At 35.2% G+C, this 27,073-nt stretch overlaps 1 protein-coding gene across 2 annotated transcripts in view; it reads right to left on the bottom strand.

The window, feature by feature from the left end:
• ADGRA1 (adhesion G protein-coupled receptor A1) overlaps positions 1 to 27,073 on the bottom strand; it is a 397,321-nt gene that overhangs the window by 339,539 nt on the left and 30,709 nt on the right. For both annotated transcript variants that reach the window (XM_034436536.2, XM_087871687.1), the window contains exon 2: positions 19,627 to 19,698. In XM_034436536.2, the coding sequence (XP_034292427.2) occupies positions 19,627 to 19,698 (72 nt within the window). The remainder of the gene's footprint in view (positions 1 to 19,626; positions 19,699 to 27,073) is intronic.

The raw sequence follows: 27,073 nt of genomic DNA, 5'->3' as shown, positions 1-27,073 counted from the left end.
CGATATATGCTGTTTTTAATTTTCAGAAGCAAGTGTTTCTGAAAGTTAATCTTTTATTCAAAACTTTGCCTGCATTTAATAATTTTGGTAGAATTTGACATGCTGTAAGCAAAACTTTCTGCATTTCTATTGAGAAGTCTTTACATTCATAAGTTACAGTACTATAAAAACATTTGCAAAAAAAAAACACTGCTGTGTAGCTGAAATTAACATAAAATTAAATATTAATGATTGCAACTATAAAATCCTTCAGAATCTATTAGATATAAAGCAAACAAACTACAGTACAGATATACTGATGTAGGCTTTCATGGCCAGTGTATCACTCCAGCAAAGATGAAGCTCAATACCATTGCATGAAATGCAAATATTTCATTCTGACCATGTGCTACTTCCAGATTGCTAATACAAATCTTGATTTTGTTTTCTTCCCTCAACCTGCATATATTTTTTTTCAAAATGTTTGGCATAGAATCCAATAAAGACTTAAAAAGCAAGAGCATATAGGTATGTTGTACATACATATGCACAGTTGTATTATATCCAAAATAACAGTTTCTCAAAGTTTCCAGGAGGATTGTAAGCAAATTTGATGAGAGGTTTCCAATTTTTCAAGGACTACAGCACTCAGCACAGATTAACCATCGGTCCTGCTCTGTCTGAACAATTCAGCAGCTGGCTTGTCCATGCAAAGCCTAAAGTGCATTTTGACAGGGCTCTGGCTTGTGCAGTCCAAGTTGGATTGCTATCAGAACTTGCTCTCACTCAGCTTAGATAAACTGGCATCTAGCTTGTTCAAACAAAGCTCAGAATACAGCCTAAATGCTTACATATGTAGAGCTGGATGCTGCAAGGACATAATTTGTCCAAGCAAAACCTGAAGCAAATTCGGATAGAGGACCAGCTTTAATGTACATGTGGAAATCTCATGGTATACATTCCTTAAGGGGGATCACTGTAAAAATTTGCTCCTATTCCCCAAACTCTTAACTCACCAAACCCTTCATGAAGTTCCAGATTTTTCACCAACCCTGAAACATTATATGAAAATCATTTGATGAAGACTACTTTAATTAATAGTACCATGAATACTACCTCTCTCATAACGTTTCAGTCAGATTAGGATAAAATAAGAGATGATCCCTCACCTATGCTGTCTTGAATTCCAGGAAAAGATATAGTAATTGTAATATAATAATACTAACAATAAATAAATTGTCACTGCCGCATATAGAATGCAAAATTCCCTATCCAAAAGGGATTTATTTTCTTCCTGTTACTTCTCTGTTTTGGGTTTGGCACAAACCTCTGCTATTTGTAATTACTGGTGTGTATAATTTTATTTTTAAAGATAATTTTGCCATTAAAGCTGACCTCGGAATATGTTCACTAAATAGCATACGTAGGTAAACAGCATATGTGGGTAAAAAAGCTTTAAGCTAGGTGTTAGTTAACATTTGGTGTTATTTTTGTTTGGGTGCATGTGTGCGTGTGTATATGCGTGTGTGTGTAAAAATAAAGTTTTAAGGCTTTATTTTTTACATTAGTCCCACTTGCTGCATTTTCACCTCGTTGGAAGCCTAAAGACTGGCTAACATCAATGTACCTACTTGTGGCATGGAACTTTCTTTTCTTTCGCCACCATATGGGAAGTAGCATGGTTAACAAACCACCCAGCTGTTGTTTGGATTATTATGAACAAATGCAGGTTGCTTTATCCCAGAATTAAGCAGATCTATGTTTTGTAATGCATTTGCCTATGGTTATATAGGTTCTTTAGCAAATATTAATACAATTAGCGTCCATCCTGCATTTAGATGGCACATCTGACAATATAGAAACCACAAATGGGTTGTTTGCTAGCCAAGCCAAAAAGAATCACAAGTGGGAAATTTCAAACTAGGCATGCCACATGGTTTAGAATAACAAAAAAATGCTGCCAGTAACAGCTTCTTCCAAATTCAAATAAAATTTAGGTTGAAATTCCTGCATTAACAAATAAATCTGAGCCCCTATTACAAAGGTAACATACAAAAGGAAGGAAGGAAGGAAGGAAGGAAGGAAGGAAGGAAGGAAGGAAGGAAGGAAGGAAGGAAGGAAGGAATTATGTTGTTAACCTAGCTACTGTCATTTATTCATAGAATGGTAGAACAGTAGAATTATGACACATTTAATTCTGCAGAAGAATTAAAAACTAAAGCATTGAAAAACAGCTGAAAGAAATTACCACCCAGAGAGTGCCATTAAGACCAGAAACATACTTATTAGGAATACTAACAAATCAATATGAAAAAGAAATACAATATTTGATAATCCATATTCTGACAGCGGCAAGAATCACGTTTGCGCAAATGTGGAAATTGGAAGATACGCCATTAGAGGATAAAATAATACAAAAAGTAATGGAATGTGCGGAGATGGACAGGATTACCAAAGAAATACAGGAAAAGGAAGACACAGAGTACTATCTAGTTTGGCAACGATGGTACGATTGGCTAGAGAAAAGGAAAACAAAATAAGAAACAATCAAAAGGACAGGAAGGGAATACCCACTAAGGAAACAAAAATTAAGAAATAATCCTAAAATATCGTTATATAATGAAGGATGTACACATATATATATATATCTACATAAAATACCGAAGTAACTTTCTTTTTTCTTAAGGTTCAAGTTGTAAGACTTGATTTTAATGTATAGTTTGTCTATGTTGTGTATTGTATGTATGTATGTTTTTGTTTGTTTATCTTTAATAATAATAAAAAAACCTAAAGCATTCCAAATGGTTGCTGATAACAGTTTCTAACTGAACATATCCAATTAGGATGATCACAGCATCATACAGGTTAATTGCTAATATGCATGCTATGGAAAAACCAGACATATTATCAAAATCACTGTAAAATTTCCTAGAGACCAGATTGAAAAGCTCTTTGCTCACTATCATTATCAACACTTGGAAAGATAAAAGCACAGCAAATTTCAGTGGGATCCTTATTTATATCCATAATAAAATTCTGTCTTTTTTCCCGTATTTTTCAGAAGTCCCAATGAATTTATAGTTATTTGCTGACAAGTAGGATTTTTACTCTCACCACAGGTAGCATTATAAATGTAAATTAATATATATTCAGTCAATGACCAGTAACATAAAACAGACAAAAAGGAATAAAAGATAACAAGTAGAATCAGAATCAGAGTGAAACAGATGAAAACAACTTCATATTGGCTAATGCAAGCCAATCAAGTAGAGAGTACTTTAACCATCTCTATTACAGCAATATCATATTTTGCTCAGCTAAACACTAATAAATCCAACATATTAAGACACCAGAAAATATATCCTTCAAAAATTACTAAATGACAACTGAACAAATATTAACAAAAATAAATGTCATTATTTCTTTAATCGGATTTAGCTTATTTTTACTGCAGCAATACAAAATTTAGTTACCGCAATACTGCATGACTGATGGCGAGATTCAAGTGATACAGAAGATGGATAACTTAAAAATTGCCTGGTCTTCCTAGAACTCTCTTTATTGGCTCTGAGGATATATATTGTTCTAATACCCTGTAGCATTTTCAGTGTAATAAAACATGTGAGATGTTTTCAACCTCATTACCACATATACATATTCACTCTGCTATAAGGTTTTTATTTTACCTGACTTGCAGGAGTGCTGATGGAGACTCTTAAATCTAGTTCTAAAAATGCTATTTTGACCTTAGGTTATTCTATAGCATGGAGTAACATGACCATTTTTACTCATTGGTATCCCTAGGATGCATTGGAGTAAGATTAGAGACAGCCAGGTTTCCCTCAGCTTTGAAAAGTTATTGAGTGGCTTTGAACCACTCTGTAATCCTATCTATGTCACAGATCTGGAGAATAAAATACTATAAAAGAAGATTCCCTTGAATCTCTGGAAAAAAGGCAGGATATAAATGTAGCAAATAAAATACGTTAATAAAACTGTTTTTGTCCAGTAGGTTTCATTTTATTTCCTTTTGATTACAGCAGACATTTCAACACTGAAATATTTATGTATTTCTAGTCTGTTCACTGTCCAAATGATATCAGATTACTAACCATATATTTCTTAGGAAAAAATCACAAAATATGTTTGAAAAATAAACAGCAATGCAATTTAATCATAGAGAAGCACACACTGTTTACAGTGTATGTTATCTCATGGGCAGATTGGAACAGTTAAATCCAAAATGCATAAACAAATGTATTATGTAACTACAGCAGAAGTATATATGTGGAGCTTGTAAGGACTATTCCCAAAACTTTAGATCCACTTTGGAAAGTTATTTTAATATGTACTTTCTTTTCTTTTGGCCATCTGAAATTTTTTCAGACTTGCTTTATAGTTCATTTGGCAGTGATGGTTTCCATAGAGGTTTCAATATTTGCAATGTGTTTTATTTTTGCAAGATTATTTTTCTAGAAGCAGCAAAGTTGAAATAGCTGATGATGACATTTATTTCCACTCCTTGCATGTTATTTCTCTTGAGTGTTAATTGATTCCCTTCATATTCTCCACATGACCAGGCTGGTCACACCAGTGCTAATTGTAGGCCTCTCACTGTGACTAGTTCTTGCTTCTTGTGGATTTTTTTTGCTGTTTATTATTTTAGATTTGTTACAAATGACTCTTAGCAACTTATAAGATCATCCAATCCATTAAAACATCAATATTATAATTTTAATAACATGTCAATATAAAACATGAGAAGCTCACATATTATATAATATATTATATATGCAAAAATTGTTTTCAAAAATAAAAATAAACTGAACTGAGAAATTGTAGTTTATAAATCGTAGTACAGGGTACATATCTTTTCACAATGTAAGAACTAACCTATTAATAAACAATGGCTATACAAAAGGTACCTTATTATAAATGAAAGCAGTGAGTTTTGCTTTGTGAGCATGTTGTAATGTTTCTGCTATAAATGAACACCTATATAAATATACTCTCCATCCAGTCCAGCTGGGCTGTTCATAATGGCAGAGAATTTTCCTGACAGGAATAGTGTAGAACATCAGGAATGTGTGCCAAGAGTGTACACCAGTAATGGGTTTCAAATCCCGGCACTACCGTTTCGCTATTGGGAGCCTGTGGGTGTGTGCGCTCAATTTGCGCATACACAGAGCGTTTTTTATGATGTCTGGGCGGAGGGGGAACCCTCCCGCCACCACTGCTACCGGTTTGCCCAAACAGTTTGGGCAAACACTAGTATACACTCTCAGGGAGATCACTCAAGGAATATTTTAGATGCCCAACTAAAACAAGGAAGCACTTATGTTGGGCATCAACAATATACTTGTATCCTAGTAATTATCAAGTCAAGAAGGATATAGGCAGTTGGTTACTAATAACTGGATGGAAGACTATATTGTTCTTATATTTCAGGCATGGTAGCGTACTAATCATTTCATTTCTGGATTATGGTTTGGGAGTACGTGTTTCAAATTTTGCACTTCAAAATAGCAGTGATATATGTGTTTGATTGGATGTTTTCAAGTGAGAAGGCATCTACATTCTTAAAATATAGTTACAAAACCTTACTGAATGCTATACCATTATAATAATGCTAAGTTACTTGTCTTGGACTACAGGCATTTGTAGAACTGGGACAGACATATACTACATAGACAAATTATTTGGAAAGAAAGCTTCTTCTCTCTACTTCATATAATTCTCGCTTCCAGAGTTCAAATCCAATGCTTTACAGACTGCCTCTGGGATTGGTAGTCACTGCTAATTATAATTACCAGCATCAAAATTCAACATTTTTGCATTAAGCTGACACAAGCACACATATGGAAGATAATAGAAAAAACAGAAAACAGAATAACAGAGTTGGAAGGGACCTTGGAGGTCTTCTAATCCAACCCGCTGTTTAGGCAGCAAACCCTACCACTTCAGAGAAATGGTTATCCAATAACTTCTTAAAAACTTCCTGTGTTGGAGCATTCACAACTTCTGGAGGAAAGTTGTTCCACTGATTAATTGTTCTAACTGTCAGGAAATTTCTCCTTCAGTTCTAGGTTGCTTCTCTCCTTGATTAGTTTCCACCCATTGCTTCTTGTCCTGCCCTCAGGTGCTTTCGAGAATAGCTTGACTCCCTCTTCTTTGTAGCAGCCCCTGAGATATTGGAGCACTGCTATCATGTCACCCCTAGTCCTTCTTTTCATTGAACTAGGCATATCCAGTTCCTGCAGCAGTTCTTCATACATTTTAACCTCCAGTCCAGTATAAGTTATAAATACATACACAAATTCTATGCAATGCTCATCTTTCTCCTCTGATCAATCTAAAAAAAGGATAGACAAGACACTCCAAAATATGGAAGTGATGCATTATCCAGCAAGAGGATCAAACATCTGGTTTTCTTTCTTTCTTCTTACATTCTAAGCAGTTATGATACTAAATAGTACAATTTTCCTAATAAGACAACAAAGAGCCTTTAAATAGTACAGTTTAACTGGCTTTTAAAGTTTACTACCACCTCTCCATGATCTATAAAAGTATAAAATTGGAATGTATTTATTTGCATTATTTTTCCAAACAATGTATGAACTTTTCATTTGTGGATTTAGAAATCTTAATAAAAAATGCTAGATACAAGAATTTCCAAGTTGTGTATCAAATGGATGAACCTTTTAGAGATTACAAAATGGAGTAAATTGTTGGTTGATATATTCTGTCTAAGATGTGGTTAATAATTATTTGAATAGAGATAGCATGCATTATATAAATAAGACTAATCATAATCTAATAAAATCAAAGTGAATTTGTTGCAATTGTATAGAGAAAAAATCCAGTATATCCTATTCCCTTGTTTGTTTCTCAAATATTTTTGCTTTCATATTGCATTCTTCTGTTTTATGTCTGTAATGTTTGGCTCTAATGCATAAATCTTATAAAAGCTTGTAGACAATGTGCTTACAAATAGAAGCCATACTTAATAGTATTTTTATATCTTTAGGGCAACATTAACCTTTATTTCAATGACCTTGGAAACAGATGTGGCTAAGTGAGCATGGCTTTCAAATAAATAAATGTTGTAGCCTTTGATAATTTTCCAATCAACTTTACATTAAAGTGTAGCATTGTTCCATGAAAATGGCACCCAGATGGAATACGTACATAACTGAAGGAAAGAATACTTAAAAGCTACAAAGGAAAAGAGAATATATATAATGATGTAAGGTTGCAGGGATTCACCATTAGTATATTATTTAAGCAGGTCGTGTCTCATTCCATAAGATTACAGTTTGCTTTCTTAACATTGATACTAATCACTTTTTCAATCCTGATAAAAATATTTGTTGCTCATCCTATTTTAATTATCTATACAAGCTGTAACCATTCCAAAGAATAAATATCATTTTCACGGGAACCTATTCCATGACTTTGATAATACCCTATATCAGAGCCAAATTAATAAAACAAATGTGAATCAACCAAGTTAGAAGATAAAGAAACAATTTGGGTGTATAAAGTAAAAAAAACAAGGAAGACAGCCATCTTGAAGCTGTCAACAAATCTGGTCACATGATTATCCAATAACAGTTATAGTGGAGAAGTGGGGAAAACGATTGTTCCCGGCTTGGTTGTTGCCATAGTCAGCAATCAAATTCTAGTTTTCCTCCTCTGATTAGTCGGATCACTTTCCTACTATAATCAGTTGAGTGTCCTGGATCAAGGAAGGGTTAAAATAGTCAACTGAATCCTCAGAGGCCTTGAATTCTTCCCAGTGTTCAACGTCTTGGGAGTGGTGAAAAAACAGCTTTGTGATCCTCCGCATCAGTGGTGAAATCCAGCCGGATCTATCTGGCTCGTGCAATCCGGTAGGGCTGGAGGTGGGAGGCTCCGCCCACCCACCCGGATATCATCACATCCCATTTTTTACCCTCTGCGCATGTGCAGAAGGCACGTGCGCACACTCACATTTGTGATCCAGTAGCGAAGGTAAGTGCATTTCACCCCGCTCCACATTCTTCCTTTCTCCTGTCAACCCTTCAACTACTGCAGCCTGGGGTGGAGCTCAGAGCCTGAGAGAGCTCACTGATGGGAAACCTCACTTAAGAAATTTACTTTCGGACTGCACAATTCTATCTATTTTTTATTTATTAATCAAATTTATATAGCCGCCTCTCTCTCTCTCTGCTTATGCACTGCTTTAAAAGATAAGCAGCATACAGTAACCAGCCAATATGCTAATTTATTAAAAGCAGTGGATATTTGATGGAAAGATACAATATTTAAATTGTGAATCTTTGGTCCAGCAGTAAAAGTTTGAAGGAACTTCTTCAATAAGAGACTAACAAATCTTTTGTTAGATATTTCTGATAACAGAGCAATTTCCCTTGTGCCAGCTTTATAAAAATCAACTAGATTACAACATTGTCATTGAAAAATAGGTATTTCAAAATATGGCATTCTTTTTCATGTACTTTTTTCAATACTGTGCCTTAAACCATTAATATTGTAAAGCTGAACAAAATGATAGAAATCACCATTTATCAAAGAAAGCAATATTAAGTTCTTTTTAATAGGGATATAAATAACATTCTTCTTCTTCTTCTTCTTGTGCCATATCTGTCATCAGACGTTGGCAATCATGTTGGCAATCCTATTTTTGTCAACAACCGTATAAAAAAGTGCTGCTGAGTTTTGTCCAAACCAGTCCCTTAGGTTTTGAAGCCATGATGTTCTTCTTCTGCCTGGACCTCATTTGCCTTCAATCTTTCCTTGGAGAATTAAGTGAAGGATACTGTATTTTTCTGGATGTCGCATCACATCTCCAAAATATTCTAACTTTCGTTTTTTAATGGCTTTGATTATTTCCCTTTGCTTTACCAGGTGGCTTATCACCTCATTTGTAATTTTGTTAACGCAGCTTATACGTAACAGTCATCTGTAAAGCCACATTTCAAATGCTTCTAGTTTCTTCAAGTGGTTTTCTGTCAGAGACCAACTCTCTACTCCGTAGAGCAGGATAGAAAAGATGTAACATCTGACAAGCCTGATTTTCAGTCTTAGACTTATGTCGTGACTGCAGAAGACCTTTTCATTTTGAGGAATGCTGTTTGAGCTTTCTCTATCCTTGTCTTTACTTCACTGATCATGTCCCAGCTTTCATGTAAATTAAAACCGAGGTACGTGATCCTTTCAACTTTTTCTAATGGTATTCCTTCCTAATTTATCAGTGGTAAATTAATGGGTTGTTTGCTGGCAACCATGATCTTTTTTTTTTTTGAGGTGTTAAGCTTCAAGCCATATTTTTCAAGCCATAAATAACATAATCTTTCAAAATAAATGCTTAGAACAGTATTGGAGTGGATATATTAATCTGGCAGCTTTTGTGCAGCAAGGAAAAAGGGTTTTCAAAAGTTATATGGCATGGGAATAACAATTTTTAGATAATGCCAGAAAGATCAGTTTTCAAATGAGTTAGCAGAATATTACTGTAAGTTCGAATCTCACCAGGCTCAAGGTTGACTCAGCCTTCCATCCTTTCTAAGGTAGGTAAATTGAGGACCCAGTTTGTGGGGGCAATAAGCTGACTTTGTATAAACATACAAAAGTATGAAGGCTATTGCTTAACGCATTGTAAGCCGCCCTGAGTCTCCGGAGAAGGGCGGCATATAAATCAAATTTATAGATAGATAGATAGATAGATAGATAGATAGATAGATAGATAGATAGATAGATAGATAGCTCATAAACATTAATTGTAAATATAGATAGAAAACATATACACCAAAAGAAAAAAAAAGAAAGATTCCAGCAGAATACTTAATTTGGGAAAACAAAGAAGTTTAAATGTTGTGTTACATTTTCACCATCATTCACCAAGCAGGCAAATCTAAGGGAGTATTTATATTTCAATGTTATAATAATAAATATATCATATATAGGAAAAGGCAAATACAACTTTCTTCTAAAAACATATGTGAGCAATTAGTACATGATCCTGTCCATGAAAAACCAGACAGTTATTTTGTAAGACATAAAACCCAGTAATGAGTACAAGGTAGTCCTTGATTTACAAGTTCATTTAGCGACCGTTCAAAGTTACAATAGCATTGAAAAAAGTAACTCATGACTGGTTTTCACACCTACAACCATTGCCGCATCCCCACGGTCAGATGATCGAAGTTCAGATACGGGGAAACCGATTCATATTTATGACTGTTGCAATGTCGCAGAATCACGTGATCACCTTTTGTGACTTTCTGACAAACAAAGTCAATGGAGAAGTCAGATTCATTTAATAACCATATTACTAATTTAACTGCAGTGATTCACTTAAGAAAGGTGGCAAGGGAAGTCATAAAATGGAGCAAAACTCACTTAATAATGTATCTCTGTTTATAAATAAAATTAATTGATGCATCACTGGAAGATATGAAGGACTAGATTAAGGACAGATAATCCTGGAGAAATTTATCTGTGGGTCAATCCTAATTTAATGGGACAAAACAAATAAAATCAATTTAATATAAGCTAATCCTGCAATTATTTCCCCATATTATTGTATATTTAATAGAATTGAAGGACGTCAAATCTAATTCAAACCCCCAAAACAGTCCAATATAAAATTTAAAAGAAAATTATCAGAGTCAAAAATTATCAGTGTCAATATAATCCATAAAGCTGGTGGGATTTTTTAAAAAATGTTTAGGACCATGCACAATTCAGTTTTATAACTAAGGCCAAATATGCAAGTCACTTCAGAAAGTCATTTTATCTGAAGATTTGATTAAATCTCCATTAACACTCCATTTACAGAAGGTTTTTTTCCCTATTGTGTTCTATTACAATTAATTTCAAGAAAGATTTTCAGAAATCTCTGGTGGTTACAAGAAAGGCTAATCATTGTTCTTCTACTGAAATCTTCAAAAGCTTCTAAATCTCTTAATTTAGCTACATAGTTCTTTTGACTGGTTTTTTTTTCCCTTTATCTATAATACTATAAGTTTATGCTATTAGCCATAAACTAACCAACACCACAATTTCATTTTATTAAATTTAAAGCCAGATAATTCTGTGGCTTGTGACAATCCAGGATCTCTTGCCTTTCAGTTTTATTTGATGACATTGAATTAAATTTCAAATTATTGTTTTACTTTAAAGATATGTAATAGACCATTTTATAAAATTTCTTAAGTGTCTCATGGATCATGGCTTAACAGAGTAATAGAGTTGGAAGGCACCTTGAAGGTCTAGTCCACGGGTGTCAAACTCGATCGCATCACAGGCCGGATTGGGATGTAACTTTTTTGCCTTTGCGGGTGGGCATGGCCTATATGTGATGTATCAGGGCAGCCAGTTTGACAAGCCTGGTCTACTCCATAATCAAACAGGAGACTATATACCCGTGATGACAAACCTATGGCACGTGTGCCACAGGTGGCACATAGCACCCTCTCTGTGGACAAACAAGTCGTCACCTCAGTTCAGCTCTGCCACACATGCACATGTGGCTCCTGCCGACCCGCCGGCCAGCTAGTCATTAGATCTCTGCTGCACATGTGCAGGGGCGGGGGACCACATGCACATGTGCGGGGATGGAACATGCATGCACGGGGGGTGCATGCATGGGGCCACGTGTACATTGCATTTTGGGAGTTCAGGGGCATGTACATTCTCGCACACGCTTTGGCCACTCAATCCGAAAAAGGTTAGCCATCACTGCCATAAACCATTCTGGACAAATGGCTGTCCAGTCTCCTCCTTGCAAACCTCTAGTAATGTAGCACCCACAACTTCTTGAAGCAAGCTGCTCTACTAATTAATTGTTCTGATAGGAAATTTTTCCTTAATTCTAAGTTGAGTCTCTCTTTATAAATGTCCATCCATTACTTCTTGTCCTGCTCTATGTTGAAATAGGCTACAATATTGTGCATCCAAGACCTATGGAATCTCTACTATAAAAAGCATAACTATAGTAGTTATTAAAACTTTATTACAGCTATTGACTAGCATTTTGCACAATTATTACATGACATTTAATTAAAGATACTATATGGGGTTCTTTTAAGTATACCCAAGTCAACAAACAACAAAACACCAGACAGCCAACACAACCACACAAGGCAATACACACACAAGCTTTCAAAAATTATACTCTGCTCACTACTTCCACTTCTGCTACATCTCCACTAGGAAGTTACTTCATTTGAAAGATTTCTAACAAAAATACATATATCTTGCCTGCTGCAATCTGGAATTCATCTAAAATGTCTTAACATTTCATTCACCTGCATATTCTCATATTTGCAGGCAAGAAACATTTAATACACTGTTGCAGCATGCCAATATTTCATTTGGTCTAGACAGATATTTTGATAATCATATATTTAAACAGTTCTAAAGCATTTGTTTGCTATTTCTCTCTTTGCAATAAAAATTGTTAATAAACTTTACCTGAACTTGCATCCTGTCCAGTATTCCTATTTCAATGAAGACATTACACAGTGCCTTGTTAAAAACACACCCTACAAATATTTTAAGAGAGTTTTCCCTCTCCTACTACAAATACAGTATATTCATTTAATATGAATATGCTAAAAAATTGAATGAATCAGAAGCAGCCAGTTTGTGGTGAACTACTGTAAGTGGTCAACAGGCACAAATAAGTTGAAGGACTTTCCCATTAATCGTGCTGAAATTTATTTGTTTCTACTGAAGCATTAAGAGACTGCCAGAGCCCAAATGCCTGAAAATGCCTGAAAAGGAGAAGAAAACGCTTACAGTGAAAGACAAGAGAAATCATAGGTAGTTTTACAAGTGCAAAGATAAACTCACCAAACAGCTGATAGAGCAAAATCTATGGTAATCTGAATGTTTACATTGTAAAGAAAAGCATTATCTGTTCAAATTCCTCATTAAACAGAGATCAATGTATCTACAGCATATTTTTAAAAATCATTAACTTCTGTGAAACTACAGAATTCATCTATTATTATAATATTGAACTGACCTTGAAATAAGATCAATTGTGTTACAAGTCCTTTATATAGTCAGTGAACTTAATATGACTTCTGTTCTGTAAAAACCAACAAAAAAAAATTACAAGCGTTTCCTACTCCACTGGAATTAACTGGGGAAAAGATCTGCTGGAGACCTGGACAATAGCACCGTACTAATAATAATGTATTGCCCATAATAATATACTAGTAGTAGTATTACCCATAATGGACTAGGTAAATGCATAGTTTTGATTTGATGTATAACAGCTTTCTATGTTTCAATGCAACCAGCAAGATATCAGAACATAGATAAACATGAAAATTTTATTTAGCTAAAGAATTCAGTATTTTAGAATTTTGAAAACACTTTAACAAAGACATGTTGGTCTTTAGCAGATAAAGTTTTTGAATCAGAAGGTTATTACCTTCTTTAGAGGGCCATTTAGAAGACAAACAATCTAAATGTTGCCACTTAAGGTTCACTTCATTAGAAGCATCCTACAAGTCCAAGTAATAAATAAACCTAGGATTAGACAAACGTATTAGTACAATTTACTATGAAAAGAAAAATTTACTCCAATTAAAACTGTGAGCCATATAATTAAATCTAATGAATCTAAACACAGCTGTCACTTATTCTAATTTTCTTTGAATTTTCTTTGTTCCTGATTAATTCCTGCACTAAATTACAGTCAGTAGCTGTGTTGCCTTGGTAGCTGTAGACTTCTTCCATACATTTTTAATACTGTATTTCTGATATCAAATCTGGATATACTTATTTTATATAGAAAGTAGCTTTTTTTATCTAGAATGCAGGACATCACTGAGTATACTGAGTACATCATATATGGCTTGGAACTGTAACAGTGGTCCAAAATAAGTAGATTTAAGAAAAAAATGCCGTCTGATGATTTACAATATGTTGTCTGTTCGGAACGGTTGTTGGCAAACAAGTGAAGATCTGACTTCTGAAAAATTTAATTTTTTTTAATTATTATTATTATGGTTCAAAAAAACAAAAACAAATGTATAATAGTTCTGACTTCTGAAAAAATTAATGGACTTAATAAATATCTTTGGGATTGGGTATCATCATTAAAGTGATTTGAGGTAATACAAGATGGATTTGATTGAACTCTCATGAAATTAATTTATGAAAGCTCATGTCATAATAAATGTGGTTTTTTTTTACAGAATGTTAAAGAACTTTCTTGCTTTTGTTCTAGTAAGCTGATATGGCTCCACGGGAGGAAATAACAGAAAAAATCTTAATCAAAATTTATCAAGGAAAATCTATTTTCCTATAGATAGCACAGTCAGCATTGGTTGTAGAACTGATTAACCCTTAGTTATCTAACGAGATACTTTTAAAAATATAGATTAATTTATTTAGCACAGAGAAATGATTATTCAGCTGTATAAAACAAAATAGGCATGATGAATAATTCTGGCATCTGCTTTGAAAAATATTTCTCTTGCTTAAGAATATCACAGCTATGACAATATAATGAAGTTTTAAAATGAATGATACAAATATACTTATATTTTTTCTATTTTTACATTTTAGATGGGGGGGAACCTTCTTTCAATTCTCACACATTTTATAGTAAGACATATTTGGTTGTACAATTGCATCTTGACTACATTTGTATTATACTGCTTTGGGAAAAATGTATTTTTCACACTTTAAGAAATTCTTTCCATTAGAACAGCATACATGGTTTATTTTTAGAAGTTCATGCTCCCAATTAGTGTAATCATCTCAAATACCATTAGACAATAATTTTTTTAAAACTTGTTGCTTCCTGAAAAACTTTTGGTCATTATGATAGACTTTTCAACTTGAACACATATATAGTTTCAGAATGACAGTATCATATAGGAATCTTGAGAAATATGAAATTAACTTTTAATGACTATAATATATTTAATTGCATTGTGTTTTTGACATGCTCCATGAATTCAACAGGGCTAAAACCATTTTGCTGCTGGTTTTTGTTTGTACTCAGTGTCAGCCAGCATTGATGGATTCCAGTTGCCGATACCGTTTTTCCATTATGGCAATGATCCTATGAAACCTTTCACGGTGTTTGTCACTGAATGCACCTAGATTTTTAGGAAAGAAGTCCAAGTGTGAATGTGGAAAATGAATCTTCAGTGACAGGTTGCACTCATGGTCTTGTATTCTATAAGAAGTGTGAACCAGCTGAATATGGTTTGGTGCTCTGTGGTTGCCAAAAATATTCTCAACAACATCCTTTCTCCATGGCAATTTATCCTTAACTTGTTCTTTCACCAATGGTGCATTCATTGTCACTGTAACTGAGTGCATCCACTTTACTTCTGATCATTCTCCTTTCTCTTTCCTTCTACCGTTCCCAGCATTAAGAGGCTTTTCCAGGAAAGCCAAGTCTTTCCATAACATGCCTGAAGTAAGATAATTTGAGCCTGGTCACCCATCTAAATAGCAACACTATGTGCTCAAATTTACCATACCTGGTATCAAGCAGTTAAATATACATATTTCATTCTGATCAAATTATGTGCTTTTGAAGCACATGAATGAAGCACATGAATGAAGTCCAATTTCATGAAAATGAATGCCGTTTGAAGATGCTCCCAATAAGTCTGAAATAAGAGGCAGTGGGTAATGATCTCCTCTAATAGTTATACTGTTCAGAAATCTACAGTCATGTACAGTTCTAAAAGAATTATCCAACCTAGGGATGAAAAATGAGTGCCTACCAGTGTTTTCCTCTGGCCCCTCTTATGCCGTACAAAACCAAATTATGATTATTTTATCTCTCTCTCTTATGCTCACTGCTGTACCAAGGCTGAGATATATTCCCTATTTATTTTATCTCCTAAGGTTGCTTTCATATCTTTGCCATCATTATTTCTTAGAGGTTGGACAGATCACGAAACAGACTCATAAGTAACATTGGAACTCTACTTTATAGATATAGGCTTGGAAGCCTGATAGCATTTTTCCTTCTTCCGTCTTATATTGGATTTAAACCAAAGCTATTTCGAGCTTCTTTCTAATGTTTTCTTCCTGTCTCAGATTTAAATTCTATTTTGATAACAGGCATTCTATACTTCTTCCACGGTTATCTCTATTATCTACTGTTTTGTTTTTTTTGTTTGTTTGTTTTGTTTCCCTCTACAATTTTTCCTATATATTCTGCACTGGACAGATCACACCTAAAAACATTGTGGCTAATTCTGGGCACCATATCTTTGGAAGGAAATTAATAAATTAATAAATCAGCAAGTATTCAGGGGAGAGAAACCAAGACGATAAGAACATGTAAAGGTAATTTATGAGGAACAGTAGGAGGCAATGGACATGTTTAATGCAGAGAAGATCAGACTGGGAAGAAGATAAATAGAAGGTGCTCCAGAATATGGGACAAAAAAACTATGGGTTTAAATTGCAAGGAGGTAGCAGATGATGGACTCTCCTTCGCTGGAAGTATTTACAGAGGCTGGATAGCCAACTGTTGAGGATACTGTAGTAGTGAATCCAATACTACCCAAGGGTCTGAATAAGAAATTCTTTCAACACTTACGTTCTATGGTTTTATGAACAATGTAACATTCATTTTCTCTGCTATAATATTGAACATAATTTTATGTTGAGGATACAATAAACAGCAACAATATCTGCTGGTAGTACATTAAAAATTAAAAGGAAAATAGATTTTATATATTTAAATACACAAAATCAGTCTGCCGTCCCAAGTCCCATTGTCTACTCCTACCTACTTGTGAAAGACCAACACTCAAACAATGGAGCCCTTTAATGTATTCACAGATTTTCATCTGTAAAATTTTTAAAAAAAGTGAATGAACTGAATGAACAGATTGCGATCCATTTATTATATTGTACAACATCACAAATGCCTTGAAAGTGTGTGTCTGTAGCTGTGAATCAGTGTTGACTCCTTGTGACTGCTGGACTAGACCTTGTAGTTTTCTCACCAACGTTTTTGGAAGTGATTTGCCATTGCCTGCTTTCTTGGGCTGGAAGAGAGTAACTGGCCTGAGGTCACTCAGCTAGCATCCTGCTTAGGGCAAAACTAGAACTAAGTCTCCCAGTTTCCAGCCTGGTGCCTTAACCATTCCACAAAACATGCTAATATTTCAGCACATAATTTTAGCCACAAACTAATCACAAGAGAAAATGTCTCTAGCAAAAATGTAAGTTCTCTGTGAGGAAGCTGGCAGGATAATCAGAGAGACATGATTGGCAGGAGCAGATGTGAAGCAGATGAGACTGATTTACTTCCAAGCAGAGAAGATCTGTCTCAAAGTAACAGTGACAGATTGAAAGGAAAACTGGGAAGACCAGGAACAGGAAAAGTCAGAATGCTCACAAAATGACACAACAGGAAGAGTTAACAAGGCAAAATCGATTTCAGTTTATTGGCCATCTGCCATAAAAAAAATAACAAAACAGGGTTATTCATCTTCAGGGGTAGATCTTCATGGTTGCTATTCACTGGTAACTTATTTCTGAGTAATGTATATGAGACAATGAACAGGTGCTGACATTTTGCTAGCTATGGATTATTTATTTTTCTTTTCAAGTATAAGGCTAGTACTTCTGATAGTTGGCAAAGTAATAATGGTAAGTTTCCAAGTAAAGAATTGCATCAGATGCTGGAAGAATCTATTATTGTATTAAAGAAGTCTTGGCTTGTCTCTTTTGTTCACAAAACACATCCCAAAAAAAGCCAGTTCATTTCTTGCCAAAAGACCACAGAACCTTCCATTTATAGCAGCTTATTGTTAACACTGATGTCCATGTATTTTCTAAAGACTACAGCAGTAATTATTTATCAATATGCAATGTATTCTTCAATATGAAATGGAATATAGAGACTCAGGACTCCTTTGGAGGGTGGGGAAATGAAATGTGCCTTATTTACAAACCAACATGCTAATATATTTTTAAGACAGTAGGATTTACTATTAACAAAATAAACTGTTTTTTAAATTATCTGAGATAAGTCTGAAGTTTACATCCAATAAAATTAACCACAAACACACCCAAAATATTAAATGAGCAGGAATCAACAAGGAGCATTCAGACATTTTTAACAAGTCAGAATAGAAAAATTCAAAGAACAGAACAGAACAGAAAAGTTATAACAGCACTGAAAAAAAAAGACTTATGACCATTTTTCACACTTACGACCTTTGCAGCATCCTCTTGGTCACGTGATCAAAATTTGGCAACTGGTTCATATTTATGACTGTTGCAGTGTCCCGGGGTCATGTGATCACTTTTTGCAACCTTCTGACAAGCAAAGTCAATGGAGGAGCAGATTCACTTAACAACCGTGTTACTAGCGTTTTTAATATGATTATTAAATGCTGTGCAGAGTCACTTCCTATGAGGTGGGCAGCCATATGATAGATAGATAGATAGATAGATAGATAGATAGATAGATAGATAGATAGATAGATAGATAGATAGATAGATAGATAGACAGACAGACAGACAGACAGACAGACAGACAGACAGACAGACAGACAGTCAGACAGACCGACCCACCCACCCACCCACCCTACTGATCCTTCAGCAGAGCTGAAGTCCTGGACCGCCATAAGGAGCTCTGGGTTTCTCTTTTCTGTATTTACAAGCAGTCCAATCCTTTTGCTATATTCCAAAGACTAATGCCAGTTGCCCAAATACTTTTTTGAATTGATTCCAATTTGTTTATTTTCTAGTTACTCATATGAAGGAGAAGCTACTACTATTCTGCTAATTCTCCTGACTTTTCAGCAACTTTTGAAGCCATTGTTACTGAGCAATTGAGCAATTTTTCTAATTGAGCAATTCCCAGTATTCAAATAAGAGATTGTCAAAATATACTACTAGAAAATGAACATCTACAGAAGGTTTTTGAAGATAAGCAGTGACATCTACTACATCTTGCTAATGTTCGTTTTTCATCAAATTAAGGCTAAAGTACTAAAATACTGAACCCACTACTATCTGTTAGAAGCCACTGCTATAATTCTCTACTAATTTTATTCAAGAACTTTCATAAGAAAATCAGGACAAGTTAAGCAGATATAATGAAGATAAATATGGCACAACTATTAACAGTGAAGACTAATACCACCACATCAGTGGTGGTTGCTCCCAGTTCGGACTGGTTTGCAAGAACCAGTAGTAAAACCAGCCGGAGGCCCCGCCCACCGCCCCAGATGTCATCATCAGCGAAGCGAACGTGCACGCACGATCCCATTACAAACCGATAGTAAAGGTAAGTAGAACCCACCCCTGAACCACATATACATATACAGTAACTAAGGATTTAATTAGGCCATGCTGTTTAATCTAAAATAAATTACCATTCATTTTCCATGCTTCCTTTTAAAAGGTTCTGCAGATACACGTGTCCCATTTCCTTTCCATTTATTTTGGATCCAAATTAACACTGCTTAATTTTGTGCAATTTAATTTTATTTAGGCTTATTTATCATCGAAAAAGGCTGAGCAGGGAATTCCAATACTCATTACAGAGCTTATATCTTGCATAATTATTTAGAAAATTCAAATCACGACGTGAAAAAAATAAGAAGAACACTGAAAAGCTACAGTACTTACAGTCTCTCTAGGGATCTCAGTCCAATGAAAGAGTTGCTCTTTAGCCATAAGATCTTGTTATTACTCAGAATTCTGAAAAGGAATTAAAGGTTTTTTTTTGTTAGCAGAACACAGTAGCAATTTTACTCATTAAAACATGTAATTACAGTAAGTGACAGTTCTGTTAAACACTAATCACAGACTTCTCTGTTCCATTTACATTTCCTCTTAAGCAGCAAATAAAATCATTTGTAAACAATTATGTCTTTAACCTGTTCCTATTTAATCAACAACATAAAAATAATATATGATGCTTTAGTTCATAATGAAATTTAGAATAAAAATTTAACACCTGCAGTTGAGTAACATGCTTAAATGCTTTTTTTTTTAGAACACATCAATTGTGGGAACAGTTGTTCATGAAAATAAATAGCATTAACTCCCCACTGAGATGTTTATTACAGGCTCTCTCCACTGTGTTAACAGCCATGATATTGTGTTGGTTCAACATAGTATTTAATTTCCTAAACCTCCTTCCATAGGATGTGTAATGTATTAATTTTTGTAATTATCAGTAAATGGGGAGTCTGTGCTCTCTGAGCTTGGTTGTTTTCTTGCAGATGTTTCGCTACCAGACTAGGTAGCATCCTCTGTGCTGATGATGTCACCTCGTTTGGTAATGAACTGTCTACCAGAAAATAATCAAGCTCAGAGAGCATCAAGGACCCCATAATTCAACCCTGAGCTATAAATATTCTCTTCTATCAGGTTCTATAAATGATCGTCCACTAAGGCTTTCTCTTCCTCCATTATCACTTCCTCTTTCTTCAAAGTCATGAGTGACAATACAACTTGTGTCTCACACTGATTTAGCAATTCAGAGGAGCAATTAATTTTATTTAAATACTGCAGTAATCCATGTTTTGCCTTCGTCCTTTACATACGATACACTAGAATTTCCTTTTTCCTTTTCTTCCTTCCTTCCATTTATTTTGATGGAATAAAATCTGTGCATCTTGGACGCTTCTGAACAGTTTCATTCTCTATGCCACCAGATAGAAACATTATGTTTCCATGAAAAGCATATATATCAGCATATTCTTGTCATTAAATTCTGCATATTTACATTTCCAAGAATGAAAATGAAAACTTTATTTCGTTTAATGGAATGATAGATTAAGGAGTTAGAAAATCTATTGAGAAAATGGGCACAAACAGAACTATTAGGACATGGTCTCACTGCCTATTATATGTCCTTTAACACAGCCCACCTAATTTGGTTGGAGGTTTGAGACAGTTCTTGGATTTCAGAGATTGCACTTGAGAAAAAAAGAGGAATTTCTTGAATCAAAGTTTTGGATAGGGATAATGAAGCTGCACAGGAAACAACTCCAATAAGGCCATAAGCAGATGTATATACTGAATTGTCATTTGTCTTTTCTTGCTGGACAATAGACATAAAATAACCTGTCCAGCTGGCAGGAACTGCTATTAATGGAACCATTTTAGCAATTTACATTTCTTAAGGTAAGGCTTGGCAGTCTTTTGGGTACAAAATATAAACTATATACTCTAGCAAGATTTCTTCCCTTGTGACACATCTCTCCCCTTCCAAATACACATGCAAGTAATCTTCATTTAGTGATTGCCTTATTTAACAACCATTCACACTTATGGCAGTGATGAAAAACTAACCTTGCAACCAATCCTCATATTTGTAATCTTTGAAGATTTTTAAAACCAAGGAGAGCTGAAGATGTCAAATCGCGATGTTCCACTTAGTGATTACTTTGCTTAATAACTGAGTTGCAGATCTCAATCATGGTCGTTAAGTGAGGACCCTCTGTACACTTTCTCTTTCTCGTACCATTAACATGCACACATTTCCCCTGTCTGTACCATTTCTTTTATGCACAAACATACATAATCCTCTCTATATATACTACTCTCTTTCTCTCACATATTCACACACGCATAGACACAAAGTAATATATAACAAAACAAACAGCTAAGGAGAAGTCAATTGGAATGCTGCTTTTTACTCTTTTGGACACAATTTAGAAGAGCTGCCACCTTCAGGGAAAAACTGAAATCAGTTCCAGGGTTGCAGGCAGCTAGTACGATGACTCAGTGCTGGGATCCCAAAATATACAGTTCTATCATTGCAAAAAAAAAATATGGAGAATCATATTACTACAGAATTGGAGGGAGGTATTTACACCATCAAGTTCAACTCCTGCACTGAAAAAGCTGTACAAAGGATTCTGTAAATCATATTAAATTTAAGCTAGTTATATGAAAGGACTTGCTGCCTTCTACCTTTAGATACATTTTCAAGGTATCCTCAATTATTTTGAGGCAAAGAAAAGCTTCACTGTGCTCTATGTAAATAAAAAAATATATCGCTCTAGCATCAAACAGAATCTTGCTTAGATTTTTCAAGTTAAAAAAAGTGGTAACTAGTAAGAATGTAAAATACATAATTTATTTATTTATTATTTATTAATTCAATTTGTATGCCGCCCCTCTCCGAAGACTCGGGCGGCTCACAATGCATTTAAAATCATTATAAAAAACATTTAAAAATTAAAAACATTAAAAACATTAAAACTCATTCACACCATTCATGGCCGGATCTCGCCAGATTGCAAGAGCGAGATCAACAGCCCCAGGCCTGCCGGAAAAGCCAGGTCTTCACCGCTTTTCGGAAGGCCAATAGGGTGGGGATGGTCCAGACCTCAGGAGGTAACTGATTCCAGAGAGCTGGGGCACCCACAGAGAAGGCCCTCCCCCGCGGGCCCGCCAGCCGGCATTGTTTAGCTGACGGCTGGCATCAGCTAAACAATGAATAATGTTTCATGAATAATGACTAATTCATGAAAAAGAACATATGGTTGTTCACCGAAGTATAGAAATTGTAGGATAGACTGGAAAATAATAGAAAGTACTGGTAGAATTTTGGATTACTGGAGTAATACCCTGTTTCTCCAGAAATAAGCCCTAGCATGTTTTTTACACATGTGCCTAATATAAACCAATCCCCCCCCCAAATAAGCCCTCCTTAAGAGGTTGCGTAGCCAGCCAGCTGCCCATTCCATCTGCTTGCTTGCAGTGCCGTGGCCACAAGGCAAAGTGGGATGGTGGTGAAGCTGCCCCACATGTCCCGTACTGGCTTACCTCAGGGCCCCCGCAGCCAGGTCATCCACGCCCCAGTACCTGCCTCACAGCGACAGCATTGCCAGCCATGTGCAGCAGAAGCCTACGTGGCCACCGGCCCATTTCTTCTGCTTGCTCACGACCACAAAAGAGCAGGAGACTGAGTGGTATGCTAGTGCTGTGGCTGCGAGGCGAGGCAGATGTTGGTGGGTGGATGATCTAGCGGGGGCCCTGAGGTATGCCGGTACAGGGCCCCCCATGGGGCAGCTCCCCCCATCTCATGGCGGCAGCACTGCGCCATAGTCCCACTGTGAGCAAGCAGAAGAAGTGGACCTCCTGTACACGGGTAGGAAGATCCTCCCGAAAATAAGCCCTAGTGCTTATTTTAGAGCCCAAAAGAAAATAAGACCCTGGTCTTAATTTCAGGGAAACACGGGTAACTATATTTGAATATGGTGTTAGATATTTAACTGAAATATATTACACTTATGAAATAATTGAAATCCCTATCATCCTGATTTGTTCCCTTCTTTATGGAAATCGCATAATCTAGGAAGGGAGGGAGGGAAGAAGAATAGAGATTGATCCTGTTATGCTAACTACCTGGCCACAAATGGTTAGAATTCTTTCAGTGAAGGTAAAAACCCAGCTATAATGCCAGATGTGTCATCAGATGTCAAATCTCTTTAAATTAAAATAAAACTGTTTTACATTTTTCTTACAAAAGCAGATGAAAGGAGTTTTTTAGGCCTCTGTAACTGAAAACACACATTGATTTCTATGCTCATTTTCCATTTAATAGGGTCATTGCTTCTGTCTAAATGATTTTGTCTATGAGTGCCAGACAAAACCTAGAAGTCCTGAAGAAAAGTGTAAATGCAGAAAAATTTTAGTTTCTAACTGATTTCAATTTTGGCTCATCAGGGACACTCTATATAGATTAAAACTTTAAAATTAATTCACATTTTTAACAATAAAATAATATTAGGTATAAATAAATCATAAATAAATAAATGCATCATATTAAAAGATTTTTTTAAATTTGACAATACTTCTGTATTTTAAATTTGATTAAATATTAATAACATTCAAAACCAAGTGTCAGATTCTCCATCTTTTGTGAAAAAGATATAACATGAACTCTGAGTGAGTAGCAATATTAGAGATAAAATAGTTTTAGGTAGGCCATTTAAGGTATGTCATTAAAATTTGAAATGTGTCTTTTCTTCCCAGATTCAACACTAACGAATGACCACAGTGCCTTCATTTTGCATACTATGAATTTTATACATTCATTACAAAGCTAGGAAGCACTTTATATTATAACATGTAAGAGATGGTTTTCGGGTGTACATAAATCATGGAAGAAAAATGAAAATATGGAGAATGTAATTCAGTTGTATATTTAATAAAAGATTGAGACTATTACAAAAGATATAATGTAATAAGATGTTCTATATGTAGAACAGACTTGGTATTGCTGAGTGTAAATCTTGGAAAGAATGGACGTGGGACAAAAGGAAACATATGGAACAAAGAATCTAGAGTAAAATCAAAACTGCAGGAAGATTTTTAAAAAATCATTTTTGCATGAAAAATATGAGTGTAGGTTTACCTAGATTGAACAGAATAAAGTGAGAGAAAGGAAGGAAGGAAGAAAGGAAAATTACATCCAGTCAATGATAGTCTTTTGTCAGCAAGTAGAATTGAAAAACGTAGGTTTTATGCCAACTTTTTAATGAAAAAGAACTCATAAATTCTGAAAAATGATAGAGGTAGACATGGATGATAAAGTTTAAGATATTTTAAAATACTGCATGGTTTGCTTATAAAGTGGCTTTGTGATTTGTTTAGTATGTATGAAGACAGCTTCTGTGCTTGTGAATAGGAAGAATGTCATATTGTTCCACTATGCCAATGGAAAGCAGGAATGAAAGCTATTACTGCAAGCAGATTAGTTTGTTAAATGTGCCTGAGAGGTGCTTGGCAGAGTTCTGACTCAAAGGCTACAAGAGATGCAAACAAGTAACATTTGAGAAATGAAGTGTGGCTTTGTGCCAGGCAGAAGATGCAAACATGGTTTTGCTTCTTCAGCAAGAAAAGTACATGAATCAACGTAAGGAAGATATTTCTCTCTTAGCAAATGCCATCAAGAGGAACCACTGAGTCAGGCCTTCTCAGTTGCTGCCTCATTTCTATAGAACAGCATCCTCCCTGAAATTTGAGTCGCCTAACCTGCTGAGATTTACAAAAGCCATTCAAACTTGGAGGTTCCAGAAGACTACAGATATGGAGATGGTACAAATCTGTTTCTTCCTGCAGTAAGATGGTCTGTTTATTTGATGGTAATTGTTCTGAGGGGCTTGAAATGGACATAGCAATATGTTGTTCTAATTACTGTTTATTACAATGTATTTAATTTGTACACTGTTATTCAACTTGGTATGTAAGCTGTTTAGAATTGGTAGCAATTGGTGCAACATATAAGCCAAATAACATAAACCTGAAAAAAAAAAGTTTAATCTTGCTTTAATCTTGAACATGAGAAGTATGTAATAGACCTTAAAGCCTGAAACCAATGATCTCTTTCTTTAAAAAAAAATGTCTAATGCATTCAAAACCATAGGAGTTTTGGGGGCAATGATGTCATTTATATCAAACTGATTTAGCAAAATATATTTCTATTCAGCTATTTTTGGTAAATTATACCCTTTCTATACTCTTTCAGAAGTTTTTAAACTATCATAGATAAGTAATTCAGCATACTTACCCTACTTTCTGCCCATATTTCCTCCAAAAGGGAGGTGGCTCAGCAGACTGTTAGCATTGTGATTAACACCAGCTGTCTGCAATTACTGTAAGTTCGAATCTCACCAGGCTCAAGGTTGACTCAGCCTTCCATCCTTTCTAAGGTAGGTAAATTGAGGACCCAGTTTGTGGGGGCAATAAGCTGACTTTGTATAAATATACAAAAGTATGAAGACTATTGCTTAACGCATTGTAAGCCGCCCTGAGTCTCCGGAGAAGGGTGGCATATAAATCAATTTAAAAAAAAAAAAAGGAATCTTCTGCCATTTTTAAATAAAATTATTTAAAAAACCAACCAATTTTTCATAATAACTACAATCAGATTTTAATTTTTTATTTATCAACATCATAATTCGTATTGACTATAAGTATTGGGAAATATCAAAGAATTTCTATTTTATCTAGAATTGTATTTGCCAAGATTTCAAAGATGCCAATAATAATGTTTAACACTTGTAGTTATTCTGTATCATTTTCATTTCAAACAGTTATAAATACACCATATGTTATAATTTAAAGTGGAGATATTACAATATTAATTTCACATAACTTTGAAAGAGAGAGGAATGTATTTATAAGTTTATATAATTGGCTAAATTTATTGAGTGTAATTAACACAGCTAACCCTCTAAGCATGTATAAAAATCATGAGATTACAGCCTCTCACAAATCCATATTTTCATCCACCTATTAATATTCCCATTAATTGTGCTTTGCATTTTGAAATACCAAAATAAGTATTCTACAAATAGCATTGATAAAATCTTAATAAAAAACAAACTTTATTTTTTTATAAATTGTCATACTTTATTACAATTGGCAAAATGATATGATTATTCTACATTGATTTACATTGCTCGAGCAGACAATAGAGTATACAACTATAGTATACTATATATTTATAGTATTCAACATTAGAGCCTATATCCATGATGGAGAACCTAACGCGTGCCACAGGTAGCACGCGGAGCCATATCTCTGGGCACGCGAGCATTGCCCTAGCTCAGCTCCAGTGCGCATATGTGCGCTGGCCAGCTGATTTTTGGGCCTTCCAGGCCCACCAGAAGTCAGGAAATGGGCTGTTTCTGGCCTCCGGAGAGCCTCTGGGGGTTGGGGAAGGTCGTTTTCACCCTCCCCAGGCTCCAAGAAAGCTTCTGGAGCCTGGGGAGGGCAAAAAGCAGGCCTTCCGGGCCCACTGGTAAGCTTTTTGCCATTGTGTGCCAAAAGAGGGGGAAGCCCGGGGGTGTGTGTGTGTGTCACACAGGCATGCACGGAGGGGGCAGGGAGAGATTGAATTGTGGATGTGGGCACGTGGGCGCACGACCACCCTGCACTCCCCCCCACTTTTGGCACGCCACGGCAAAAAGGTTAGCCATCACTGGCCTATATCATCCAAAAAATGACGTATTTTCTTCCATAATTTCCAAAGGAAGGAAGGAAAAACAAAGATATATCAGTGGGATAAAAATCAAAATTAAATAGCCTAGGAAAATTTGCCAGAACT

The sequence above is a fragment of the Pantherophis guttatus genome, chromosome 6, assembly GCF_059756535.1.
Source record: "Pantherophis guttatus breed Tessera chromosome 6, ASM5975653v1, whole genome shotgun sequence".
NCBI classification, from domain to species: Eukaryota; Metazoa; Chordata; class Lepidosauria; order Squamata; family Colubridae; genus Pantherophis; species Pantherophis guttatus.
Note: the sequence above shows the minus strand (reverse complement) of the source record. Positions and strands in the feature narration are given on the sequence as shown.